The sequence below is a fragment of the Mus caroli genome, unplaced genomic scaffold (assembly GCF_978045245.1).
Source record: "Mus caroli unplaced genomic scaffold, Mus_caroli_1 scaffold_3, whole genome shotgun sequence".
Taxonomy (NCBI): Eukaryota; Metazoa; Chordata; class Mammalia; order Rodentia; family Muridae; genus Mus; species Mus caroli.
In genome coordinates, this window is record NW_028227258.1 from 93,438,662 (window position 1) to 93,465,662 (window position 27,001).

The window sequence follows — 27,001 nt, forward strand, 5'->3', positions numbered from 1 at the left end:
CACCCAAAGCAGCTGAACTTTTTTTTTTTTTTTTTTTTTTTTTTTTTTGCAGCCCAAAGTTTTCGAAGGCTGAAGCACCAACACATGGGGTTTTTAGGTTTACGACTTTTAAGCTTTGGTGCCTGTATTTGAATTGTAATTTCTAGTCTCTCTTTTCCAGGCCAACACTATCATCTATAGAGCGCATGAATCGCAGTTCATAAATCCCGAGTAACGCTGCAGTTCAGCGTGGAGCGGCCTTAGTGCTAAGGCTCCTCTTCTCTGCTTCTTCCCCATGTTTGGTTACAGAACTCTCTGGCAGGGTCGGGGACTCTGTGGACCTGTAAACCACACTCCTTGAAGGCACAGTCGTAGCCTTTTTCCTTCCTCTACGCCCCCTCTTTCCATTTTGTCTCCGAGATCAAGTCTTGCTGTGAGTCTTAGGCTGACTTGGAATCTGCTATGTAGCTCACACTGGCCGGGAGCGGAGAGCGGTCTGAGCTCTGGAATGGAGTTTCTCCGAGAAAGTGAAAAACCACTACTGTGTTTTCTGACCCAGCGTGTTAGAGAGGACACAGATGAAGGACCGGAGCCTCACGGGGGCGGGCGGGCGAGCGCGCCGAGCCCTCCGGCCCGTGACTGAACAAGGAACCTGTGAGGTAACAATGGAAGAAGCCTGCGCGCCGCCAGCTCCAGAACCAGCCCGTGCGGGCGTGGTCCTAAGTAATAAGCAGTCCCCCCCGCCAGCCGCCTCCAGAAGCCGCCGGGTCACCGGCGCATCCCCGCCCTCGCGAGGTCCTGGCGCCAGCTCTTCCTTCCCAAGGCGCGACCCCTGCCGCCCGTGCGCTTTCCGCGCCGCGCGCCTAGTGCGCAGGCGCCTGGCCCGCGGCCGTTGGCGTTCAAAGGCCGCCCGCGCCCTCTCATTGGCGGAGGCGGCGCGGTTGAAAGTCTCTGCGGCGCCGCGGGCCCCGCCCCCGCCGGGCACCTGAAGACTCGGGCGAGCGCCTCGCAGTGTCCGCACCAGGCTGCCCGGGAGCCCTCGCCGTGCGCGCTGCCGCTCGCCTCGCCCGCCTCGCCCGCCTCGCCCGCCTCGCCCGCCTCGCCCGCCTCGCCCGCCTCGCCCGCCTCGCCCGCCTCGCGGTGAGTACACGGCTCCGCCGGGGAGGCGGCTCGCTGCCTCTCGTTTCTCGAGCGCCCGCGGCCCGGGTGCGTTCGCCGCCGACTTGAGGATGGGGAGGCGGGCTGGGCTCCGGAGGGCGTGCGCTCGCCTAACCTCGCTTCGCGCGCTCGCGGGTGGAGCAGCGGCGCTCCGAGCTGCCGGCGGGATTGAGGTCGTAAGGGCCGGTAGGTGAGCCTAGCGGACCCCGCAGCACCGCGCGGGGCGGGTGAGCCCTGGGCATCCTGGAGGAGAAGAGGGTATGACTGCCATCTTTGAGCCACTTCTTTGTTTGGAGTTCACATAGGACTTATGCCCATTGTACAGATGTGAACCTTCATAGGTAAAACTGAGTCCTGCAGCGTTTCGGAGACCACCCAATGTGGTGATGGAAATAATTTAACGTAGTTTCGAGCTGGGGATATCTATGCGCGAGGATATTTCTAGTCTTGCTGAGTTTAAATAAAACGTTGAAGCGGGGCATGAACGTGCACGCCTGTAATCCCAGTATGGGGGCAGACAGAGGCAGCAAGCTCTCCTGTGAGTTCCAGGTCGTCAGTGAGGACTACAAAATTAGTCTCAAAAAACCCACCAAACCAAACTATGAGTGTTTAGTTCCCATCATTGGTTAATCTTGTCCAGAGTCAGAGATTCGTTATGTTGTAAAAAGTTCTTTGTGTGGAAATGGTTGGGACTTTCAAGATGAAATATTTACTGCAGGCAAAATCTGAAACATTAAATTGTTTTACTTTTAGAATAACAAAGGATCCTGGAAAAGTTGGAGAAGATAAAGTACATCCAGTATCCAGATTAGGAGATTGACAGACCAGGTAAGCTCTGGGAAGTTAACTGTATACGAAGAAACATCAGTACATTATAGTGTGTGATGACTGGGCTATGATGTAAGATTGAAAAATCTCTTGAAAAAAAGCTGTATATTGGAAGTGTATAAAATTTTAACCATCTTATGGAGGAAGCATAAAGTGAGAGATGACCTAATCTAAAAGGTATTCAGCCCCCCCCCCCCCACATGGTTTCTCTGTGTAGCCATGGCTGTCCTGGATAATTGCTCTGTTGACCAGGATGGTCTCTAACTCAGAGAGTCCCCTGCCTCCCAAGTGCTGGAGCCAAAGCCATCACTGCCTGGCTAAACGATTTTCACTTTTATCTAACAGACATTTTATAAGGATGTGTGGACATCTGAAGGCATGCACATAAAATGGTATTGCCTTACACGTTTGCACACTGCATTTATTATTCAAGCTACCTTTATTCCTTTTTGCTCAGTATTACACATTGATCTACATTTCTAGTGAGCCAAGAGCCTGTATTTTAGCCTGGTAAAAAGTAAAATTTTGACTTTGGGTAATATATATACTGCAAATTGCAAATATGTTGCTGAATGTTTTCCATCAAATATATTTTCACTTTGAAAAACTATTTTTTGAATACTGTGTTTTATGTATATTGGTAGTCACACTGTTTTCACACTAATGTCTTCACATGTACACTAAGAGAGGGCAACAGATTCCATTTCAGGTGGTTGTGAGCCACTGTGTGGCTGCTGGGAATTGAACTCAGGACCTTTGAAAGAGCAGCTAATGCCCGTAACTGCTGAGCCATCTCTCCAGCCCTAAGAAATAGTATTAAAAAATCAGTTAAAGCTATAATTTCTCATGTCAATTCCTGGTTAAGTTACATTAATAGCTTTTTTCATAGCTTTGTGGAATAGGTTTATATTAGAATGAAACAGAACAAATCAGTAAAGACTTAAAGTTAGATATTGCTATAGTATTTTTTAAAAGTATAATTATATCTAGTACAGTCAGGACTATACGGAGAAACCCTGTCTAGAAAAGGAAAAAATTATAATTTTATATTTATACATGAAGGTATTTTAAATTCTTTTAGACTGAAAATTAACATACAATATATAAAATATGTCTCAAAAAAAAAAAAAAAAAAAAAGGAAAAAAGCCGGGCGTGGTGGCGCATGCCTTTAATCCCAGCACTCGGGAGGCAGAGGCAGGTGGATTTCTGAGTTCAAGGCCAGCCTGGTCTACGAAGTGAGTGCCAGGACAGCCAGGGCTACACAGAGAAACCCTGTCTCGAAAAAAACCAAAAAAAAAAAATAAATAAAATATGTCTCAACACAAGATTTTGTATATGTCTATAGTGACTGAGAAAAGTTTAAAGTTTTGTCTTATGGTAGTATATAAATGGCATAATCATAGCAATTCTCTCCTCTCCCCCCCCCACCCCCCCACGCCTGTAATTTCACACATTAGAGTTTTTATCAATTAGGGCCACAAGGCTGTGCAGCCCAGAAGTGGGTGTAGCACCGCTTGAGTTTTTCCAGGCTTCTGTAGCAAGTCATGGAGCTGTGTGGTTTGGGAAACATAATTTCCTTGGAGATTGTAAAATATATAAAAATATATAATTCGACCCTGTGTGATGGATGGCATATGGCTTACAGTCTCAGCTTTCAGAGGTGGAAGAATTCAAAGTCACCTTTCCTATGTGTACAGTTTGAGGGCAGCCTAGAACACATGAGACCCAGTTCAATAAATGAAACAAAAGTAAAAACTAATGAGTATTTTATGACATTCATGCTCAAAGATGAAGATCAGTTAACTGTTGTGAATTAAAATCTAGAAGCACAGGATTTTATATCTGGGATCCTTGTAGATGTAAAAAGTCAGTCAGTTTTGCAAAAGGATGAGAAACTTAGGTGTGTTTATATTTAAACACAAGAACTTCGTGAAATAATTTACAAATAGATAATTGAGCCTTGCGATAAAATACCGTGACCCAGTATTAACCTGTTTTTTTTTTTTTTTGATAACTTAAATTGAAGTGGGTTATTTTGCTTAATTATCAGTTTTTACTTCAGATTTTAGTACTCATTGGAGGAAAATACATTTCACATGGCTTATTTTTGTTACTTTTTAAAAGCATAACTAATACAAATTGATTAAAATGTATAATCTGACAGGAAAGAAAATAGTTAAAAGATTTCATAGTTCTTCTCGTGTTTTATATACATGTACCATTGAAACCCTTTTAATAATGTAGACAGTCAGTGCCATTACATACATTCATTCGCCTTGGTAATCTTCAGTACAACTCATTTGCAAGATTTTTTTCATCTTGCCATATTCTAGCTCTGCACTCCTTAAACGGTGGCTGCCCTCTCCTCTCCTTCGCACCCTTCACAATCCCACTTTCTGTTTCTAGTTTGATCCTTGCATTGTTTTTCAGAATCTAATGTGGTCACACTTTTCACCCTCCATTGCCCTCACTGAGTGAACTATTTCAGATTTCCTGTTACTCAGTTAACAAGGTTCATGCAGTTGTATTGGAGAGAGAGCCTAGAACCTTACTCTATCACTGACGTACAAGCCCAGCCTAGTCATGATGGGCATTCTTTTAATGTACTCTCTTCATTTTTGCTAATATAGCTAATTTGCTAATTATATTCTATAAAGTATCTGTTTTGGGAAATTAGTCTATTTTTAGTTTGTATTATCTCTGCAAGGCTTTGGGATCCTACTATATACTGTCTTGAAATTTGCATACTTATATTTGTACTCTGGGACTGATGAACAAGAATTGGTTTCATGACCACTTGAAAGGATTCATCATAGACTCTTGCCCCAACCCTCCCCAGCCCCCTGTCCAAGATAGTACATTTTTAACTTGTAAAATGTTCCAGTTTGCTTTATTTTCCTGGATCATTCTTAGTAATTTGAATTGAATTTTTCAATACTTTGAATACTTCATTTGTTTTAAGCCATCAGATATATTGGTGTGGAGCTATGCAAGATACTGTGTTCATGTTGGGCCTTTTCTCTCATTTTGTTGCTTTTCTTTTTTTCTTTTTTCTTTTTTTTTGGTTTTTCGAGACAGGGTTTCTCTGTATAACCCTGGCTGTCCTGGAACTCACTCTGTAGATCAGGCTGGCCTCGAACTCAGAAATCTGCCTGCCTCTGCCTCCCGAGTGCTGGGATTAAAGGCTATGGATTAAAGGCGTGTGCCACCACGCCCGGCTTGTTGCTTTTCTTATGTATTTTTTTATTTTTTCCTCTTGTCAGTGCATGCGTGTACCTCTTTCGATGACCCCAGCTCAGGAGTGTGGGGCTTTGTCTGGTGTCTGAGGTTCTCAGACTCTTCATGCTTGCTGGGAAGCTGCCGCTGCTATGGTTGTTTTTGTTGTTGTATGTGAATAAGTCACACAGGTACAGAGTTCTGGGGTAAAACCTTTTTCCTTCTAGAACTTAGGGACATTTTGTATATTGTTTTCTTGCAGCATTTCTTTTGGCTACGTATGTTTTCTGACTGTCTGCTTTTACATAACAAACATTTGAAAGCTTGGCTAATTATATTCAAAGAAGAAAGACTTTTTACTAGTATGTCTGGCATCTTAAGTGCTGTTTTTAAAAAGCCATTTAGCCCACACTTTTTCCATAGCATCTGGTTGCTAGGTGTGGTGGTTTGGGTGAAAATGTCCCTCCTTGGGTTCCGCAGGCATTTGAGATGAACACGTGGTCCCCAGGTGGTAGCACTGTTGGAGAGATTGTGCAGCCTGTGGGAGGACATGTCTGCTTTGAGAGTTGAAAGTCTTATCTCACTTTTAGTTCTCTCTGGTTCATGCCTGCCTTTAAAGAGTCTCATAGCTTCCTGCTCTGGCTGCTATGCTGTCCTCATTATGAACTCTAACCCTCTGGAACTGTAAGCCAAAATAAACTCTTCTATGAATTGCCTTGGTCATGGTATTTTATCACACAACAGAAAAGTAACAGATATGCATATAGCTCCTTAAGAATTATACATAGAGCTCAAAGTATTGCTTTCTGACTTATACAAAATTACAAAGTTTTCTGGGGTTGTTGGTAAACAGTTCATCTCTAGATAAAAGAAGTTGCAAATAAATTATATTAAAGAACAGCATGTATAACTGTGGTTGTCTTTTTTTTTTTTTTTTTTTTTTAAAGAACTTACTGTGTTCTTGAGAGCCTCAAACTTTTAATCCTCCTGCCAACTCCCCCTGCTGCTGTTTTCTTGGTTTTGCATTGTGCACGTCTGCCTGGCCACTTGTAGGATTGTCTGTCTTCTTAGCTGTGTGCTGATTAAGTAAAACAACTTATTTGATATAAAAGCTGGCAGCTATCTTTTTCTACTCCTATTCTTGTTCTTCAAAACCCACCACACTCCTTCTTACGATGTCTTTCAGTTTTCAACTCTTTTTTTTTTTTTTTTTTTGGTTTTTCGAGACAGAGTTTCTCTGTGTAGCCCTGGCTGTCCTGGCACTCACTTCGTAGACCAGGCTGGCCTCGAACTCAGAAATCCGCCTGCCTCTGCCTCCCGAGTGCTGGGATTAAAGGCGTGCGCCACCACGCCCGGCCAGTTTTCAACTCTTTTTCCTTTTTTTTTTTTTTTTTCCCCCTTTCAGACAGGTTCTTACCTGGTGGCTCTGGCTGTTTTAGAACTCACTTTGTAGTCCAAGCAGGCCTCAAACTCACAGGGGTTCGTTCCTACTGCTTCTGCCTCCCAAGTGCTGGGGTCAAAGGCTTGCTCCTCTATGCCCAGCTTCACTTCTGTTTTTCTACATAATATTTTAAATGCATTTAATTTCTTTTTCTTTCCATTTTTGGGCTCACAACATGGCTTTGTGACTGAGTGCTTGTCACATAACCCTGACAGTCAGATTCAGTCCTTGGAAACTGTGGAGGAAGGCGAGAAGTGACTTCTGAAAGCTGTCTCCTCTGACCACGTGCATCTCATGCCCCTCGTGTGCATTTACTCAGTCATCTTAACACATTCAAAAGAGTGAACATTTGACAGTTGAAGTATAGATTTATTGCTTTTTCTTTAGTAAGGAAAATTGTTCTTTTTGCAAGATAGTTTTGTCACTTGGTGTAAATCACTATTTGGTATTTATGAATATGTTAAAATGTATAGGTCATACAATATACTATTCCTCTTCATGGTTTTATTTTTTTTCTCATTTACCCCTCAGTATGTTCAGACACATCAAAACCGTATTAGTTTTATTACATGGATGGTATGTATGTATGCATGTATGTAAGATATCCCTTTTGTATTAGTTCTTTGCTTCTACATTGCTTGCACAGTTATTTTAGAGTTTGCTTTTCTGTTCTCTTGGTAAGACCTCCTTTATGCCTGTAGGAGCTTCCTACCCCCATCCTTCTGGAGTGGGGAATTTATTTTTAAAATTTACTCATGTGTCTGTTAGCATATACCATGAGTCTAGTGCCCATGGAGGCCAGAAGAGGGCACTGCATCCTTGGAGCTGGAGTTAGAGGCAGGTTCTGAACTGTCTGATATGGGCCCTGAGAATTAAACTCTGGGTCCACTGAAAGCGTAGCAAGTGTTCTTAACAGCTGAGCTGCTTCTCTGTGCTCAGGAGTTCAAGAAGCTGTCTTTATTATCAAAGTGAATCTTTATTTTTCTCTTAGCATACAGTTTTGGGTGCCCTTAAAGAAGCTTGCTGAAGGCATTCATTGTCTTGTAGAGTCCAGCCTACCATCCATGCTTTTATTGTTGCTATTGATACTTTGTTTGCAAATTCCTTATAACTTAAAATTGAGCTGTTGGGTCTGTAGATTCTCAGATACATTGTCACTTTCCCTACACTCCCCAAATCTTTGAGTGTCTGTCTGTGCAAATGTGTACACTGTCCTTCCCTTCCAGAGCATGTTCAGAGGACAAGCTCCTCCTAACTTGAGACTGGGTCATTTTTCACCTCTGCATCCATCTTGCTGAGTGTTTTATTGATGTGTAGTCCAGCTTTACATAGGTTTTGGGGATCCAAACTCAGATCTTCAAGCTTGGATGGTTTACCCACTGAGCTATTGTCTCCCCACCCCCAGCTTCGGTGAGAGATATAAAGTAGAGCTGTGAAGATTTAATAATACTAGAACTACTGAACATGTATGCAAACTTGCCCTAAAACCTATCTTGTTTTTGCAATTTTACTACCAGTTATTAAATCTAGGTTGAATGTGTATGTACATTGCTTACATTTTCTGTATTCCATCCTTGTGTATTTGGACATCATTGAAGTACTTAGAGAAATATGTTTGTTTTTCTGGGTAATTTTTGTGACTTCATAGCTCTCTGTGGATGTGGGTTAAGTTAAAATCTTAAGTGCTTGAAGTAAAATTAGTCTATCCAGTTAAATTTAGAGGCACCTGGTTGAGGGAAGCCACAGTCTCACAGAAGGTGGCTAAGGAGCTAAGGGCTAAACAGATTTAAAAGGAGTTTAAAAAGAATAGTTCGTTCTTTCTTTTTTTTTTTTTTTTTGGTTATGTTTTGTTTGGTTTTTCGAGACAGGGTTTCTCTATGTACCCCTGGCTGTCCTGGAACTCACTCTGTAGACCAGGCTGGCCTCGAACTCAGAGATCCACCTGCCTCTGCCTCCCGAGTGCTGGGATTAAAGGTGCCACCACTGCCCCGCAAGAATAGTTATTTCTTTTTTTTTTTAAAAGATTTATTATATATGTAAGTACACTGTAGCTGTCTTCACACACTCCAGAAGAGGGCATCAGATCTCATTACGGATGGTTGTGAGCTACCATGTGGTTGCTGGGAATTGAACTCAGGACCTTCAGAAGAGCAGTCAGTGCTCTTAACCACTGAGCCATCTCTCCAGCCCCGAATAGTTATTTCTAAATGCTATTGCTACAAACTTGGCATTGGGGACTTAATGCAGGACCTCATATATACTAGACATCACATTCTACTACTGAGCTATAGCCCAACCCTGTTTTTAATGAACTTAACTTGGGACTGGTTTTATATAGATTTTTTGTCAGCCTTTATACTCTACAGCGACTCTCCCCTCCACGCATCAAAGGCTGTGGTTTTTGCAGATTTATGGCTTGCATTGTGAACAATACAAAGCAAAACTATAAAAGTGGGCTGTAAAACTGCCAGCCTCGACTACCTAGTCCCTTCTCTGTTCTCTGCCTCTATCCCCTTTCCCAGGTCCCCAATAAACTCCCTTTTATATTTAAAAAGCAAAAACAAAAACAAAACTGCCAGCCTCTTGGAGTCTCTGAACTATTTTTTTTCCTTCTTGTTTTAGAGATAGTCTCAAAACACATTTTTAAAAACCCGTATTTTTAGTTGTGTGTGTTGCGATCAGATATTCTGCAGGTATGGGGAAGTGTCAGATTCTTGCTGGTGGTTACATATAAGCTTCCTGATAACTAAATTCTTGTCTTCTGGAAGAGAAAGTTTGCAGTCATAACCACTGAGCCATCTTCTCACTCTCTCCAACATTTAAAATGAAGATGAGTGGTAGCCTTTATTTTCTTTTATCATTTGTTTTAGATTATCATTTTTCAATCAATGTTTGCCACCGTAGTCAAATTTTCAAGCCCATTTTAATTGCAAAGGCTAATTATAATTACATCTTTTCCCTTTCAAATCTTTAAGTTAAAATTACCCCTTTAGAAGCCTGTATAACTCAGTGTTGTTTAGCATGTACAAGGCTTTGAGTTTATTAGCATCACAAAAAAAAAAAGAAAAAATAGAAAAAAAAATAGGAATTGCTATGTGCTGATGTTAACAGTAACAGTTTCTAGAGAAGCCAATGTAACTTGTCAGAAGCTATGGTTGATAGTTGGGATTCCTCACACCTACAACCCTAGCATTTATCTGAGAAAAGTCACAGATTCTCCCCTTACGTTAAATAATTTTCCTAAGCTTAATGCTATGCAAATGTGTCGTCTTGTCTTTGCCTATTCATTATATGTGCAGTTTTACTTTGGTATCTTAAGAATGTAAAGACTGGCATATTGTAATTAAGTAGATTTCAACTCAATTTTATTTATCCTTTACTACATAGAAACCAGTTTGACTAATTTGGAGCATTACAAATTAGGGATTTTGTCAGAAAGTAATAATTTTTTTTTTTTTTTTTTGGAGACAGGGTTTCTCTGAGTAGCCCTGGCTGTCTTAGAACTCACTCTGTAGACCAGGTTGGCCTTGAACTCAGAAATCCGCCTGCCTCTGCCCCCAAGTGCTGGGATTATAGGCATGCACTACCACGCCCGGCCTAGTAATAAACTTATGATAGATTCAGTATATATTTGGAGTTGAATTCAAAGAACGTGCAAATTAAAAAGAAATATCATTGCATTTTTTTTTAATGGTGAATGCAGTGTGTTATTAATTTGAAGGTCATGCCTAAAACCTTAAATGTGTTCCAGATGTGTACTACATATAGACTTAACTGGTTTTGTTGTTTTGACAGGAAATGCACAATTTTGAGGAGGAGTTAACATGTCCCATCTGTTACAGCATCTTTGAAGATCCCCGTGTACTACCATGCTCTCATACATTTTGTAGAAACTGTTTGGAAAATGTTCTTCAGGCATCTGGTAACTTTTACATATGGAGGCCTCTGCGAATTCCACTCAAGTGTCCTAACTGCAGAAGTATTATTGAAATTGCTTCTACTGGCATAGAATCCTTACCTGTAAACTTTGCATTACGAGCAATTATTGAAAAGTACCAGCAAGAAGACCACCCAGATGTTGTCACCTGCCCTGAACACTACAGGCAACCATTAAATGTTTATTGTCTACTAGATAAGAAATTAGTTTGTGGCCATTGTCTTACTATAGGCCAACATCATGGCCATCCTATAGATGACCTTCAAAGTGCCTATCTGAAAGAAAAGGATACACCTCAGAAGTTGTTGAAACAGTTAACTGACACACACTGGACAGATATCACTCGCCTTATTGAAAAGCTTGAAGAACAGAAATGTCATTCTGAGAAAATAGTTCAAGGTGATAAGGAAGTTGTTCTCCAGTATTTTAAGGAGCTTACTGATACATTAGAACAGAAAAAAAAGTATTTTTTGGCAGCTCTTTGTGATGTTGGCAAAATGATTAATCAAGAATACACTCCACAGATTCAAGGAATGAAGGAGATAAGGGAACAACAACTTGAGTTAATGACAATAACGACATCTTTACAAGATGAGTCTCCACTTAAATTTCTGGAAAAAATTGATGAAGTCCGCCAACGTGTGCAGATGTTGAAACAGAGACCACTTCCTGAGGTGCTGCCTGTTGAAATTTATCCTCGAGTAAGCAGTGTATTAAAAGAAGAGTGGAGCAGAATAGAAATTGGACGTATTAAGAAAGCCGTTATTCCTGAAATGAGAGTTTCTTCAAAAAGAACGCCATGTTCCTGGTCTGATAATGATGAAAAAGAAATGGAACTTTTTAAAATTTTAAACATTGCTATAGTTTCACTCATTTCAGTGATACTAATGTTGATACTCCTTTTCAACCATCACATAATAACATTCTTAAATGAAATCACTTCAATATGTTTCTCTGAAGTCTTTCTCTCTGTTTACCAGAGTTTATCTAAGAACTTATATGACTTAAACAATACAGTGTGCTACACTTTATATTTGTTAAAGGAATTTATGTGGAAAATAGTTTCTCGTTGAAAACCTAGAATTTCCAGTTTTATGTGGGCTTCTGTATAGCAGAGGCCAAGCATTGATTGCTAGATGGAAAGTCTGTGGCTGTTACAGAGAAATACGATAAACTTCCCATGCTTGGCTACAAATGCTGTCAGAAATGAGACATTATCTGAAAGAAGACTAAAATCAAATTAGAAAATGACAACTTTTGGGTTGAATATTAATACCTTACCCTGTTTTTATTGGCTTGCTAGTCAATGTTTTATTCTGATTAATAGGTCTTTTTCTTTAACTGTTACATGTTATAGTGGCTAACTTGGCAGCTCTTTGTATATGTAGATATAAGATTTTTAAACAAATGACAAGATCCTTGAGGTCCACAAGCCTATTTTGATGATTTGAAGCTTTTCAATGCACAGATGGAGAGGATATATAAGTTGTTTCAAAAATCCAGGCCAGGATTGTTTAAACATTTTTTGGGGTCAAGGCTATTCATAGGTTTAAGAGCAGTCATCCCAAGTAGCACTGCTTGCTGCTTGTGGATAGTACACTTGAGTTTAATTCATCCTTATCAGTGAGGTCTCAGAACCCATCAAAAAGTGTCTGCACTGCTGGCTTCAGCACCACAAAGCAACCAAGTACATATTTTGATTTTGTAGTATTCTAGCCTTGTTTTTATATGAAAACTATACGAAACATGTACATTAGGACAATCATGTTTATGTGACTCATCTAATAGATTATGATGTAAAACTATATTCATCTTAAAATGGTCTCACCCTGTAGCTCGAGTACTGGGATTACAAGTATGAGCTGATGCTGTACCTGTTTAGTTTTAAAAGAGGTCATTAAGTCAGAACCTTTAATTTTGCTCACTTGATATGGCCTACCATGATGCATGTGGTAGAACTTTCTTTTGGTTCACAGCCATTGAAATCTCCCAACACAATGTTTTCCAGAAACCCTATGAGGTGCTCTTGAATGGAGACCTTATTTCAAATAAAAGCTGTGTTTCTTAAGGTCAGAACACTGCTGACAAGTTTTATCACTAAGGTCCACTGATCAGACTCAAAATCTAGGCATGGTAACAAAATGAGGCCATTTTGAAGATGTAATGAAGGTGAGGGGAAATTATGTAAATATTAGCAAGCGAAGAACATTGGAACATTTTTCAAGGGGTTATTAGCTTCTTTGTAGAGATGAGGAAACAAACTAAGTGCCAGTGTTAGCAGGTGGGAAAGCTCATTCTATTATGCTTTAAAAAAAACTTGAGTAGCCTGATCTATGTAATTAACTGAAACTTCTATTTTAGTATGCCCAGTATTACATTGTAGGCTTGATGATTTTGAGTACACAATTATCTTTTGTGTTCTGATATACTGTTTTATATCTTTGCCAAGAGGCTGAGTTTGTACAACTTAAAAGTTTAGAAATTCTGGGTTTTATGTATAACAGTACATTTTAATAAACGATATTTTATTGAAGTCTTAGAAAGTGGTGACATAGTTTTCTTATGGATTCTGGTTATTATTTCTGGAAACTTAAGTCCATCAAGTAATTTCATTTCTACTATAATCATAAATTTAAATGCCACAGTAGGAGGCATTTGATAAACAAAAGACTTAGGCTCTGTTTGTTTTGGTTTTTTCTGAGAAAGGAATGTAGCTCAGGCTCTTGCCTCTGAACCCTTGCATCAAAGGTGTTCACCACCAAGCCTGACAATGGCAGACTTCAAATTCCTACTGAAAATGTTGCCAACTAATGTAATGTTAGGTTGGTAGAAACAAGTTGATAACATTACTTCAGTATGCTGGAGTGTAACTGACCTACAGCTGTAAACATTCGCTGTTCCACTTTAACACATATGGGTTTATGGATTAGCCTACCTAGGTAGTCCACAGCCCTCAGTGATGATTTTGTCTGCCTCTATGACCTTGGGATTACAGAAATAAAGAGATGGTGGAATACTTGGAATATCTACTATGGCAGGAGAATCCAGACTTTGAGGTCAGGTGGGCTACACTGAACACTGCCAACCAAACAGGGCAACCAACAACAACGAAAAGCAGGAAGCCAGCCAGACCCCTCATTTCTATAGTATAGAAATGGACACAATAAAAGACATCAGGCATCATCACTCAAATAAAACAGGAAACTTGTCATTCAGTTTGGAAAAATGTATTTTATACAACTTATAGTCTTTTACAGACAAAACAACAACACCCAATGTAAATTTGAAAATTTTCAGTATGAACAATTTCAACAGAGTCCTTTAGATGCAATTTGTTTTGGGTTCACTGCAACACTTTTTGTACTATTATATGTTTTATAGATGCCAATAAGTCTGTCTGAAATCTCAAACATATTATTTCGAAGAGAGATTATTATGAACTGGGCATTTTTTGTTTGCTCCTAAAAAGAAAAAAGAAATAATAGTTAAGTCATAATAACCAGGCAAACATATTACCCCCTTATAAAGTCTGGGCAGCATTCTGACATGGATGATTAGCACATGTAGTAAGGACTTCGTGGATAAATCATCTGGGTTTTTTAAAAAAACTGCAAGCCTAGAAGAAAAAACCCGATTGAAAAAGTCTGATTGAAAAAAAAAAATCCTGACAGCAAGAAATAAACCACAAAATTCACAAACAAAATGATTTACTCACATATATATAAAATGCAACAATAGACACATTTTTAAAATCCAGAGCTGCATCAATCTCATCCATGAAGTAGAGGGGAGTGGGCTTGTAGTGATGAAGAGCAAACACTAAGGCCAAGGAACTAAGGGTTTTCTCCCCTCCTGAGAGGTTAAAGATCTTCTTCCAACTTTTCTTAGGTGGCCGAACACTGCAATAATTAAGAAATGTTACTCAAATGCCTTGTAAAACTAAGGCTTTATTTAGTACTTACTTCCCACAACTAACATCACCTTTTTCTTGCTAAATCTGTACGTTGCTTTTCACAATTATTTTAGATGTCGGTTTTGTGAACAGGATGATTTTCAGACTGTAATGATTGTTTTCTTTTAAAAGTTGTGATCCTGCTTACACCTGTTGAGTGCTGGGATTTACCTGCACACATCCCATGGCCTGGCTGTTGATTTTTTCTTTTAAAATCTAGTTTGTTTAGAACGTTGTTAAAATTTTAAGATTTAAACAGTAGCCTATTTTCTCTTAATCATTTTGAAAAAAAAAATTTTAATTTATTCTGGTGTTGATAGAGGCCTTTCTTGCCTCGTCTGTCAGACATTTAATTGGTGTATTAAGCCTGGCTACCTGATCTGAGAGTCCGTCTGTGTTCATCTATCTCACTGAAGGGGCATGCTGGGACTATAGATGTCATATTACTGCATAATCTAGCTTTGATTTTAAAAGATGAATTAAGACATTGTACAACATACTTTGCACATATTTTATGCTGCAAACATGAAAGTACGTAAGAGTAAGATAGTTATTACCAAATAAATGTAGTTCCAACCTTCACACACTAAAGAAATAGTAGTTTGGAAAAAATGCAGGATTAAAATCTCACCAACCTGAACATGATTCCTTCAGAAAAAGGATCTAAACTGTCCACAAGCTCCAGTTCAGCATCTCCTCCCAATGTGAGCATCTGGTAGTTCTCTTTTAGTTTATTTGTTATTACATAAAAACCAGCCATAAATTCATTCAGCCTTTGTTTTCGAAGATCTTCATATGCTTGTCTAAAATTATCTCTTTCAGAAGTAATTTTGTCCAGTTCGGCTACTCTTTGCAAATATAAATCTTCCTGTGAAGATTGTAAAACAAAAAAAACAAAACCCTCTTTCACACACATACAAATCTGAGATTTAGCACTGGTGGTCATTATGCAAAATTAAATACCTCGTTTAGGCTCAGCAAAATTTCTACTAGAAACAATTCACTCACACCTTTTTTTTATACTCAGCGATGGCTCCAAGGTTTGGTTTCATTTCACGACACTGAGCTTCCAAAAGTGCAATTTCATTTGTTATAGACTCTGGATTCTTGATTGCCTCAAGATCCTCCTGGCTTAGAACTGCTACTGTCTCAACAGGATTATCTTCAACAGGATGCAATTTTATTTTTGAAATCTAAAGAGAATTGAGAAGACATAAAAACAGGTCAAGTTTCTTTATTTTTTATATTTTTGGTTTTTCGAGACAGGGTTTCTCTGTGTAGCCCTGGCTGTCCTGGAACTCACTTTGTAGACCAGGCTGTCCTCGAACTCAGAAATCCGCCTGCCTCTGCCTCCCGAGTGCTGGGATTAAAGGCGTGCGCCACCACGCCTGGCTCAAGTGTATTTTTCTTTGTGCTTTGGTGTGTTGGGGCATGTAAAGTGTGTAGACAGCCACCACACACACCCTGTGTAGCTGGTGGAGCTAAGCCAGTTGATAGAGGCAGGTACTGGGAACAAAACTGGATCCTCTGCAAAAGCAGCAAGTGCTTGTAAGCACAGGCTCGCTCTCCTGCTCTCCTGTCATTACGTCAACACATGAGAAATGACAGCTACGCAGACAACATAGCAATCAACTACTTTCCCCAGAAGAGCCAGGGTGAGGAGGTAGTTGCCCTATTCTAATCATTACTAATTTCTATCTATTTAATAATTTAAATAGTCTTATATCCCTTATAAATGTGAAAACATATATAATCAGAACATAATTCAAAAAACAGAAAAACATCCAAAAAGCTTTATTATTATTTATCTATGCATGATGTATAGTCACTACAGGTGTGCCTGATGCCCTTGGAGAGCAGAAAAGGGTACTAGATTCCCTGGAGCTACAACTGTTGTGATCTGTCACATGGTACTAGGAATCAAACGTGGGTCTTCTCCAAGAGCCATCTTTCCAGCCTCCCAGAAAGGTCTAACATTAAATGTCAAAACCTCTCACCTCTTTTTGCCAGTATTTTATTTTTGAGTTATGTTCAGAAATGTGGCCATCTAGCTGTTCAAGTTTCAACTTAATACTGAGTGCATCTTTCTGAAGAGCATGTTCATTTTCTTGAATAACTTTTAGTTCCTGAAGTAGATTACGATGTTCTTTCTGGATTTCTGGTAAGGTCGTCTAAAAACCAAGAAGTGTCAGGCAGACATTTTTACATTACATAGACGTTGTTAGCAGTTCCTCTTCCTGTCCCACATTAATAATTGTAATTCACCAAAAGTTTAAGTTCATTGTTAAGTTTAACTTACAACCAACATTTTAATTGCTTTAAATGTCATCTACCCTGTAATGTAGAACCACATCTTACCTCTGCAGTTTTTGTATTTTTTATGACCTCTTCTGCATTGTCTTCAATATTTTTTAGTTCTGTCTTTAAGTCATTTATTTCTTTTTCAGTGTCTTTTATTTCTTTCTCTGTGCGGCAAACAGAATCCTGTGCCTTTTTAAGATTTCTAAAAAAGCAAACAACACAATTTATGACGTAATTTACCGAACCATCCTCACTTTTTATGCTTATACAAATACTTGTAGTCTGAGTTATGCTTTATTGAAATTCCATAGAGCTTAATAAAACCCCTTATGTATGCTTCTAGCAGACTTTGATGCTGCTACCTATTAGATTACAAACCCTTGACATTCAACAAGGTGGTCATTCTTTTAACTTACAGAGATCTGCCTGACTGTCTTCTGAGTGTGATGGTCTCTGGGATTACAGGCGTGTGTATGCTACCATGCCCAGACAAATGAGTTGAATTTTTTTTCCTCAGCTCGCTTACACATACTTTCTGCTCCTAACAAATAATTTAGTAGCTCCTTAACTTAAGCCAAATCATTCCACAGATAATAATACAAACTTTAAGAAATAATCTTAAAGAGATTTGATTTATAGCTCATTCTTACCACTTCCTGTTTATGTTAAGACCTAGCTCTGCTACATCTAGTATATGCCTGAGAAGCAAAATGTCTAATGCCTTTAATAACTGGGTTATGATATATAATTCCAACTTTTCTAAGGTATGCATGTTTACCAGTTTGGTGTGTGTGTGTGTGTGTGTTTAAGCTGGAGACAAATGATAAATCTTCATTGTAATTTTTTTTCTTTCTGAAAAGTGTTGCTGGGCAATGGCAGTTAAGTTTAATAACTGACATCCAGTGCAATGTTAAAATACTTGACCCAATGTCCAGTTAGGGGCGAGGGAGGGCAGACTAGGGGAAGCACACTCTACCTGTCAGCAGTCTTGATTGCTACTTGGGCCTTAGTAATAGCAGAAGCACATTCATCAAGCTGCTTGTTTATCGTGTCAAGTTTGTTTTGTTGGGCCTTGAGTTTTCGGTTGTTGATATCTATGATGGTATTGTGTAGCCGTTTAATCTCAGCTTCAACTTTACCAGCTTTCTCAGCCACAGCATCATATTCTGGAATAATAAAAGAGCCAAACTCACTTTTCTATGTTAGTAACTATGGTAGATGTATATTTGTTCAATCACTCAATCTGATACAGGGTCAAATATCAGACATTTAGGGAATAGACCAAAACCACTTTAAACAAAACAAAACAGTATTGTAACAAACAATGTTAAACTCTGGTTAAGCTGTTGATACATTTCTTAGTGATTACTACAGTCTCACCCTTTCTTTAAGTACTTCCCTGAATCTTCACTCCATGCCTTTTGCCCTAGGACTAGCCTCTTTCAGGTCTGGAGAGGCTGGATATTTTTTTTTGATTAACCAAACAGTCCTCCACATTATAACAAAGCAAAGGACACAAGTCTAAGGACACTTCCCGGGTCTAATCAACCAAAGACACTGTGCAATGTAGAAGGCATAAATGATGAACTAACTGATTGGCTTTTCCTAGTAAGTCAGCACCTTAGTATAAGCAGTAATTAACAATGGGGACAACATCAGGTGAGGTACATGCTTGACAGCTGCGGTGACACGTTGTTAATTTGAAATGTGAAACCCCCGAGACAGGGTTTCTCTGTGTAGCCCTGGCTGTCCTCAAACTCAGAAACCCACCTGCCTCTGCCTCACAAGTGCTGGGATTAAAGGCGTGCGCCAGCCACCACCACCGCCTGGCAGCAGTTTACTTTTAAACATACCTTTTTTGAAAACACTGACATTTTCTTCCAGCAATTTCTGTTGTTTTTTATCAGGGGCTGTAGTAAGAACGTTAGCTTCCAGTTCTTTAATTTGTACACACAGATACTCTTCTTGCTCTGATAAGCCCTATAAAGATAATTTAGCATTTATGACCAATATTTTACTTTAGTACGAGTAAATATTTCTTTGATCACTGAATTTTAAAAAAATTTAAAAGACTAACAGGTAAATGACAGAAAGCATCATCAATATGAAAATATAGATGATCAGAAAACAAAATGTGTACAAATTCATTATAAAGATAGTTAGAACTGCTATTTGGACAATTTGGTATGAGGCACAAAGTGCTTTAAAGCAATGAAATATAACTATAACTTCAGGAACCTATCTTATAGAAGTAATCAGATGTATATATAAAGGCATAACTATAACTAGTGTAGCTGTCTGTGCACATAACAGAAAAACTTTAAATATAGCAGACAAATCAAAAACAAAGGAAACTCAGGTATTTATTAACCAAAGGAAAGTTTACTTTTTTGTATTTGTATAATGTATTTAATACATTTAAAAAGCTATCTCATACACTTTATACAAATATGTAGATATGCATAAATATATTACATGTAACTTAATTTTAAAAATCGAAGCTATGCATCACAGTTGAAGGTTATACTTGAGGTATTTACTGAAAACTGCCTTAAAATAGAAACAACTGGCTGCCAGGCACAAGCATGAACCCCTTTACTCATAGTCAAGTGGATATCTAAGTTCAAGGCCAGTCTGGACTACAGAATTCTAAGACAGCCAGAAGTACACAGTAAGACATATTTAATCATCTTTTACATTTCAAAATTTGAAGCAAGCTCAAAATGCTTCTTTGCAATTGCTGTTGAGCTGTAACAGACCCAGCTAATATTCATTGACACAAACACAATACCTGGATGCTTGCAGTGAACTTTTCCAGTGTATTTCTCATGTCTCGTTCACTATGCCGTAACTTAACTACTGCTTCTTCATGTTGTACTTTCTGTTCTTGGATTTGCATTGCTTGTTTAGAATGCCTTTCCAACTGGGATTCCATTTTATTTACCTTCAAAGAATAAGGAAATACAATTTCCTCCAAGTGTCACAAACCCCTTAAATTTCTTGTATTATTAATACTGTGGTGTGTGTAGCCACATGCGTGCCCTGGCATACATAACAAATGTCAGAGGACAACCTGTAGGAATTGGTTATTCTATGGACTGAACTCAGGTAGTAAGGCTTGGCAGAAAGGGCTTCTACCCATCCTTTACCCTCTCAACAATCTTGCCCACCCTCCAAGAGTTCAAAGTTAGCTTATGAAATGAAAAACCCTGGGGCTGATGCAGCAGTTAAGAGCACTTCTGAGCACCAGAGTTTGATTCCTGGCCATTATATAGTGGCTCACAACCTTCCAGTTCCAGGGATCCAATACCCTCTTCTGGTCTCCTGGGATACTAGGCTTGCACATGGTATAGACATAACATCCATTAACATTAAAAAAAAAAAAAGGAAAACTTCCCAGCTTCAAACATAAAGACAAAACTAAGAGCTACAAGTAGTAGTAGTATATGTGGATTTCCAGCCAGAGGGCTAGAAAGAGGTGACCTCTATTTGGATCATGCTAACCTCTTCTACAGAGATTTCATCGACAACCGAAGAGCCCATTCTTCCTCTCATCACCTTGCTTCCACCACCACTCATTGTACCTGGGGAACATATGACAAGTCAGTTTTATATGTTTTACCAAGATGAAAACAGAAACGGGAACGCAAGCGCGGCCAGTGGCGAAGAAGCCCACTCACCTGACTGCTCTATGATCTGCCCCTGTAGAGTCACCACTCTCCAGCGCCTGTCTCTCTGGTACGCTACTCTCGTAGCTTGATCCAAATTGTTAGCCACCAAGGTGTCTCGTAAAGCAAAGTAAAAGGCTTGGCGGATTTCCTCATTTTTCACTTTAACTAGATCAAATAACCGAGGAGTATTTTCAGGAGTTTGAATTTTGCTCATTTTTTTGGCCCACACTGTCATCTAAAAAGTTAAAAAATTGTGCATATAATAAACAATGTTTTCTAGGTATTATAACCCTAAATAAAATTTTTGTTGTTTTTGAGACAGGGTTTCCCTAGCTGTCGGCTCCAATTCAGAGATCCAGCTGCCTCTACCTCCTGAATCCTGGGATTAAAGGCGTGCACCACCATCACCCAGCTCCTAAATAAAATCTTACCATGGTATTAAATTCCCCCCATTTTAATTTTATATCTATATAGTATCAACACACAACTTAACACTAAGTTAAAACCTCGAAATGCATTGGACATCTAAATGTAAGAGTGGAAATCCCTAAAACTCAGAAACATCCAGCACTCATAGCCCTCTCACTTGGAAAGCAGAGAGGAGGATTGCTCCAAGTTCAAAGTTAGTGTGGTACAGACACCAAGTTTTAGTTACCCAAGGACACATTAGCATCTTTGTCTAAACACACACACTCATCTACTGCCCAAGAAGCTAAAGAAAATCACTGTGAATTAGATCTTTTGTGCTATAAGCACAAAGAATGTTTAATATCAGTTATTAGGGAAATGTAAATGAAAGTAGTTAGCTATCACCTTACATCTATGAAGATGTACTGCAATAAAATACACCATATGATCCAGTAATCAACTCCATTCCTAGGTATGCACTTATACATTCACACAACACTTTTTGCATCAGTCTTTGCTATAGCACTATTGTCAAGGCAATCAAGAAGTATGAACAGACCAGAACAAAGACAAATGAAGGATAGGTACATGTCAATGTTTGTAGCCGAGGATGGGTAAAAGTGTGGGCAGTGCCTACGGAGTGATAAAAAATAGTCTGGAATTAGATAACAGTCATCCATCAGCAAATTTGTAGATATAGTGAAAATAATTGAGTTCTATTTTAAAATACAATTACACAACATCTCTATAAAGGTTCTATGAAGAAAACAGCTTAGTGATGGAAGTCAGAAACATACCTATAGGTGGCAGCACATACCTATACTCCCACGGCAATGGGGAGGAGTTCCAGGCCACCCTGGTCTACAGAGTAAAGTCCAGGACAGCCAATCTATACAAGGAAATCCTGTCTTGAACCTCCTGTCCCCACCCCCAAACGGAAACATACTAACAATCATCCATCCACTGGACAACACCCTAACAACTGGAATTTTTTAGTCAAGGCATTACAAACTTTACCTTTTAACCTCCCAAAACATGTACATACAACCTAAATTAAAAAAAAGGGGGGGGCCCAATAACAGTGAAGAAAAATTAGAAATTCTAAGGGAAAAATATATGGTACCTCAAAGTTAAATTATAGGAAGTTTATTATGAATACTTACCTTATCCAAACCTATGAAAGTTGCAATTCCAATATTATGCTTTTTAAGGAAGTTTACACATTCTTGGGCTGTATCAATAGAATCAACAACAATGTAGTCCAATGCATGGCAACAGGATGAAATAGCAATATCATATTTTTCATCAATAGCTCCTAAGTCTCCCTAATAATGAAAAGGAGTAAAAAATTAAATAGATCACTTCATTACTATTCAGATTTGACCATTCTACCACATCGGGTTTCTGTAGCCGAAAACTGACCAGGACCCCTTGTACAGTGGTATATGTCCCCAAGTCTTTGAATGCTACTTTTACTCTTAATGGAAGACTAATAAGTACACTTGGTTTAAAGAAGTCTAAAAGGGGAACGACCTACAAGGTTCCCTTCTTATGCCAACTATTCTTCCCTCTCTAAAGGAGAACCAACGGAGACTAATGTGTGCTAAGCAAGCATTCTACCACTGAGCTATATCCCATGCCCTACAATTTCTATTGTAATCTACCCTTTAGTGTTTATGAATATGCAATGTGAATTTGTACTGGGCACAGAATGTAAGAACTGATTTATTTCATGAAATACATAATGTGGATAATGAAATACATAATGTGGATATAAGACCTAAAAGAATGTATAAGCTAAACAATTCTCTTAACTTAGTCAAAGTTGCATAAAATTATGTAAGTAGCTATGAATCAATCTATTAACAGCAAATACTCAGGATCATTTCTTTAAGAAAATAAGGATCTAATATCAGATATAGACGCAACCATGCTGGTTAAATTCTATTTGTCCTTCCAGATCATTGTTTCTTTTTTCAGAAGGCTGATAGGGAGCCCATCAACTGTATGGGCTCAAGTTTCAGTTATGGTTGCAGGGCAAGAAATGAATAGAATAAGAGATACTTATAGTATTCTAAATCACATAGCATTCTTCCATGCTAAGGCTAAGAAAGGTATAGATCCCCGAGTTCTAAGTCTGTCTGCCTCCCGAAACCATCGCCACAATGTTAAGTGTGTTATGGAACCTAGACTCTATTACATTGTGTTTTTTTTTTTTTGTTTTTGGTCTGGGTCTAGCAAGGAATGCAACTTTGGCACACCTTTGACCAAATTAAAAAAAAAAAAAAAAATCAGTCCTCTTCCAAATGGATAGGTCATCCTGTCAGAATGAGTTGTGTAGCTTCAAGAAAGACATACTCTGAACGGTGAGGGAGAAACAGAGATTAGGCACAAGCTTATTTAGTAAGATCAGTCAAATCAACCATGGTGATTAACAGGATAACAGATCTCTAAGCAATATTGCACCACATCTTAAAACTGATCTTAAAGATAGGATCTCACTGTGTAACTCTGGTCAGCCTAGAACTCAATATGTAGACCAGGTTGGCCTTGAATTCTGCCTTTGCCTCCCAAGTACTAGGATTAAAGCATGCATCACCATGACATGCCTGTCTCCCTCTCCCTCCAACCCCCTTTTGAAAAATATTTTCTTGTATAGTGCCAAGCGCTGACCTAGCACTTGCAAGACTGAAGAGGATCAGAAGTGCATGGTCAACCTTAGCTACAGCTGGTTTAAGGCTAATCAGAGCTATATGATATATGAGGCCGTGGCTCTTAGGAGTTTTCTGAGTAAAGCGTAAATCTACTTACCAATCTCCCATATATTCCTGAGATCCTGCCTGATTTTTTTTCTTGAATGATTGCATCAAGTACTTTCCCCCTACTTCGATTCATTGCTAAGGAACTCTTTGCTTCTTCAACTTTTTGGAAAAGATCATGAACCAAACTTTTTAAGTTTATTTCTTCTTGAGTCAGTTTCTGCAGTTCTTTTTCTTTCTAAAAGTGAGAAGATGAAACGTACAAGCATTTGATCTTCACTACACTACAGAGCAGCAGAAAACTATTGATATTGTTTCAACAATAATAAGTGAGGCCCCTAAGTAACACTGAGCTTCCACAGTGCTATTTTGGCCTGGCTTTAAACATTCGGATGAGTCTCTCCTATTTTAAAAGAAACATAAATTATTTGGCTCAAAAAGAGGAAACCCAGATCTCTTTAAGTAACTATGGATATAAAAATCCTTCCTAGTAGATTTTTCTCAAGTTCTGCCCTAAACAAAACCAAATCCAGAAAATGGATTCCAGGGTAAGTGTAGCTGGGCAGTTCTGTGGTTGTTGTCTTTTTGGCTAAGTAAACAAGAAAACAAAAAGGTATAGTTCCTAAACAGAGATGGAAAAGATGGCGGGGATGGCTGTCAACCAGAAGAATCATACACCCAAATTTAGTTTCTCAATTCCCAATTTAGAAACAGCCATCTTTCTCTAACTGCTATTCTCCTCTATTACTTATGACCCAGTCACAGTAAAAGCTTAAAGTATAAATGAAACAGTCCCAAAAGAAAACAAATCACTAGAAATAATTACTGGATATAATTTAATTTACATTTAAATTTTACACATCAGGAAACTGCCTGATGATCAAACAGTATAAATTTACTAAAATTTAAAAAAATTTATTTTTAAACTATGTATACCTGTGTGTGTGTGTAGGTATAGGTTCCCTGGAGTCCAGAAGCGAATATCAGAAACCCTGGAGCTGAAGTCATAGGCAGTTATGAACCACCCAATGTGCATGCTGGAAACTAGTCTTTTGTAAGAGTAGCAAATGCTTGTATCTGCTAAGCCATCTCTCCAGTTCCTCAAATAACCACGTGGCAGGGAGGACTAACTAAGGATAAACTTTGTCAAGAAATTTTAAAAACTTTGTTACTTTTCATGTATGTTTATGTAAGTTACCCACATTTATATATTTAGAGAAACATTTTTTTGGGAGGGAGAAAATAGGCTAGTGTGGAATCTACTATGTAGCTAAAACTGGTCTTTTTTTTTAAAGATTTATTTTATATATAAGTACACTGTAGCTGTCTTCAGATACCCTAGAAGAGGGCATCTGATCTCATTACAGATGGTTGTGAGCTACCATGTGGTTGCCGGGATTTGAACTCAGGACCTTAACCACTGAGACATCTCTCCAGCCCCACTAACACTGGTCTTAAAGTGAGCTCCTGCTTCAACCTCTCAAATGCTAAGATTATAGGCACACTGACATTCCTGGCTTTATCAAGTACTAGGGATAGGTAAGCACTCTACCAACTGAGCTTCATATCCAGCCTGAGAAATGTTTAATTATTCCTATGGGACTGTGGCAGTGGTTATTTGTTGTTGGAGACAATAGTGACTCTACTCCCATTCTTTCTCTTTTTGGATGTATTAGGGATGGAACCCAGGCCTTGTACATGCTATAGAACCTCTCTACCCACATTTATAAGTCCAGCTAATTATTACTAAATTCAAATACTAAAATGTTTTCTCATTCAAGAGTATATTAAGAATTTTTTAATAACAATCACTTTAAACTTGGACATGAAAAACCAAACAAACAACTCCCACATATAACTCTCGAGATGACCATGTAGATGAAATAGAGAAGTAATTTACCTCCTTTAGTTCCTGTTGCGTCTGAGGGAGCTTTGTGTTTATATCCTTGATTGCAGCTTTCCTCTCCTTGAGAGTCTCAGAAGCTGTAATTAAAGCTTCCTTCGCCTTACTTAATTGAGACACTGCTGTATTATGTCGACTGAGATAGATATCAAGTTCTGACTGAGCAACTTCCATCTTTGAACGTGCTTCATTTACTGATTTGTTAAAACCCATAAGTTCCTTTTCTTGAATCTATTAAAACATGAGTTCATTAAAAGTGAAATGTATTTTCAACTTTAGATTGAAACTGTATTTCTTGAGTCAATTAAGAAAGGAAGGTCTACAGAGTACTATTAAAAAATAATTTGAATAAGTGGAGTAGATTAAAGTAGCCTATGTCTAGTTTTCCATTTACACTATTCATTGTCTCTTCCTAACTGATGTCCTGTGAGTTTTGTGAAGCTGGCATAGCATGCTCATTTCTGAAATAAAAATGTAATAATTAAGGAAACACTGGACTCACATCTAGATTTCATACTGTTTCTACATTACCAGGTATAAGAAGTATTCACAAAATTTTTTCAAATGTATTTGTTGAAAAATCTGCAACATGGGAAGATTTCATTTCAATTTCATTGATAGTTTTATCATTAACAAGGGGTAAAGATACATAGAAAAACCCCAATGTAAATCAAACGACAAACTGAATGTACAGAATTGCTATATGCTCAAGTATTGACCTCACATTTACTACAATTACAATTTTTTTTCACTTAACTTTTTTTACTTCAAAGTGAAAAAACGGGTGTGTGTGTATGTGTGTGTGCAAATATTATAGACCAAAGGTTTAGGTATTTTAAATCAAAGGTAAAACAGTTTGAGATAGTCTTTCTATGTAACTTAGCCTTGCATCTAACAACTCCTCACCTACCTGCTTCAGCCTGCCAGCCAGCTGACATAGGAATACAGACATGTAGTATTGCACTAGGCATTACCTTATTTTCAGAAGCTCACCTTTGAATGTTATTGCAAAAACAGTCTTCAGGTTACCAAAGCCATCACTGACACACTCTTACCTCCTTTTCTTTCTGAAGCCCCTGTGTTTCCTGCTTAAGGCTGTCCATGACCTCTTTTAATTTTTTTTCTTCTTTCTCTCTTTCTTTCTCAAGAGAATTGTTTCTAGTTGTTGTCTCATTTATGACAGTCTTACTCTTGGCAGGTACACTTTTCAGCTCTTCAACCTGGGATGATGAAACAAATTAGGGTTATAAAAATATACCCTGGAGGGTACTCAATACTGATAAAATGTACCTATTCAACTAAGAATTTCTTAGGCTCTCTAATTATAGTTATCCGGAGACAAGACTCACTGAATTATCTTTGTTCCCTCCTTCAACCCAATCCTAAGATCTTTAAGAACTTTCAACTATAAGAGTTAAGATTTTTATCCAAAATATAATCACACACC

At 38.6% G+C, this 27,001-nt stretch overlaps 2 protein-coding genes across 3 annotated transcripts in view; one reads left to right on the forward strand and one right to left on the reverse strand.

Moving 5' to 3' along the window:
* The first annotated feature begins 1,361 nt into the window (after nt 1-1,361).
* Trim59 (tripartite motif containing 59) lies at nt 1,362-13,088 on the forward strand. The gene is made up of 3 exons (XM_021158466.3): nt 1,362-1,478; nt 1,891-1,965; nt 10,419-13,088. The coding sequence occupies exon 3, from the start codon at nt 10,422-10,424 to the stop codon at nt 11,631-11,633; it is 1,212 nt and encodes a 403-aa protein (XP_021014125.2). The 5' UTR covers nt 1,362-1,478; nt 1,891-1,965; nt 10,419-10,421; the 3' UTR covers nt 11,634-13,088.
* Nucleotides 13,089-13,771: 683 nt separating this feature from the next.
* Smc4 (structural maintenance of chromosomes 4) overlaps nt 13,772-27,001 on the reverse strand; it is a 30,144-nt gene continuing 16,914 nt past the window's right edge. For both annotated transcript variants that reach the window (XM_021158181.3, XM_029475016.2), the window contains 15 exons: nt 26,610-26,774; nt 25,552-25,785; nt 23,704-23,889; nt 22,056-22,217; nt 20,494-20,719; nt 20,318-20,397; nt 19,605-19,757; nt 18,667-18,793; nt 17,790-17,979; nt 16,871-17,015; nt 16,510-16,683; nt 15,523-15,705; nt 15,148-15,380; nt 14,276-14,459; nt 13,772-14,021 (listed from right to left, as the gene is read on the reverse strand). In XM_021158181.3, the coding sequence (XP_021013840.1) occupies nt 13,869-14,021; nt 14,276-14,459; nt 15,148-15,380; nt 15,523-15,705; nt 16,510-16,683; nt 16,871-17,015; nt 17,790-17,979; nt 18,667-18,793; nt 19,605-19,757; nt 20,318-20,397; nt 20,494-20,719; nt 22,056-22,217; nt 23,704-23,889; nt 25,552-25,785; nt 26,610-26,774 (2,595 nt within the window). In that variant the 3' untranslated portion in view covers nt 13,772-13,868. The remainder of the gene's footprint in view (nt 14,022-14,275; nt 14,460-15,147; nt 15,381-15,522; nt 15,706-16,509; nt 16,684-16,870; nt 17,016-17,789; nt 17,980-18,666; nt 18,794-19,604; nt 19,758-20,317; nt 20,398-20,493; nt 20,720-22,055; nt 22,218-23,703; nt 23,890-25,551; nt 25,786-26,609; nt 26,775-27,001) is intronic.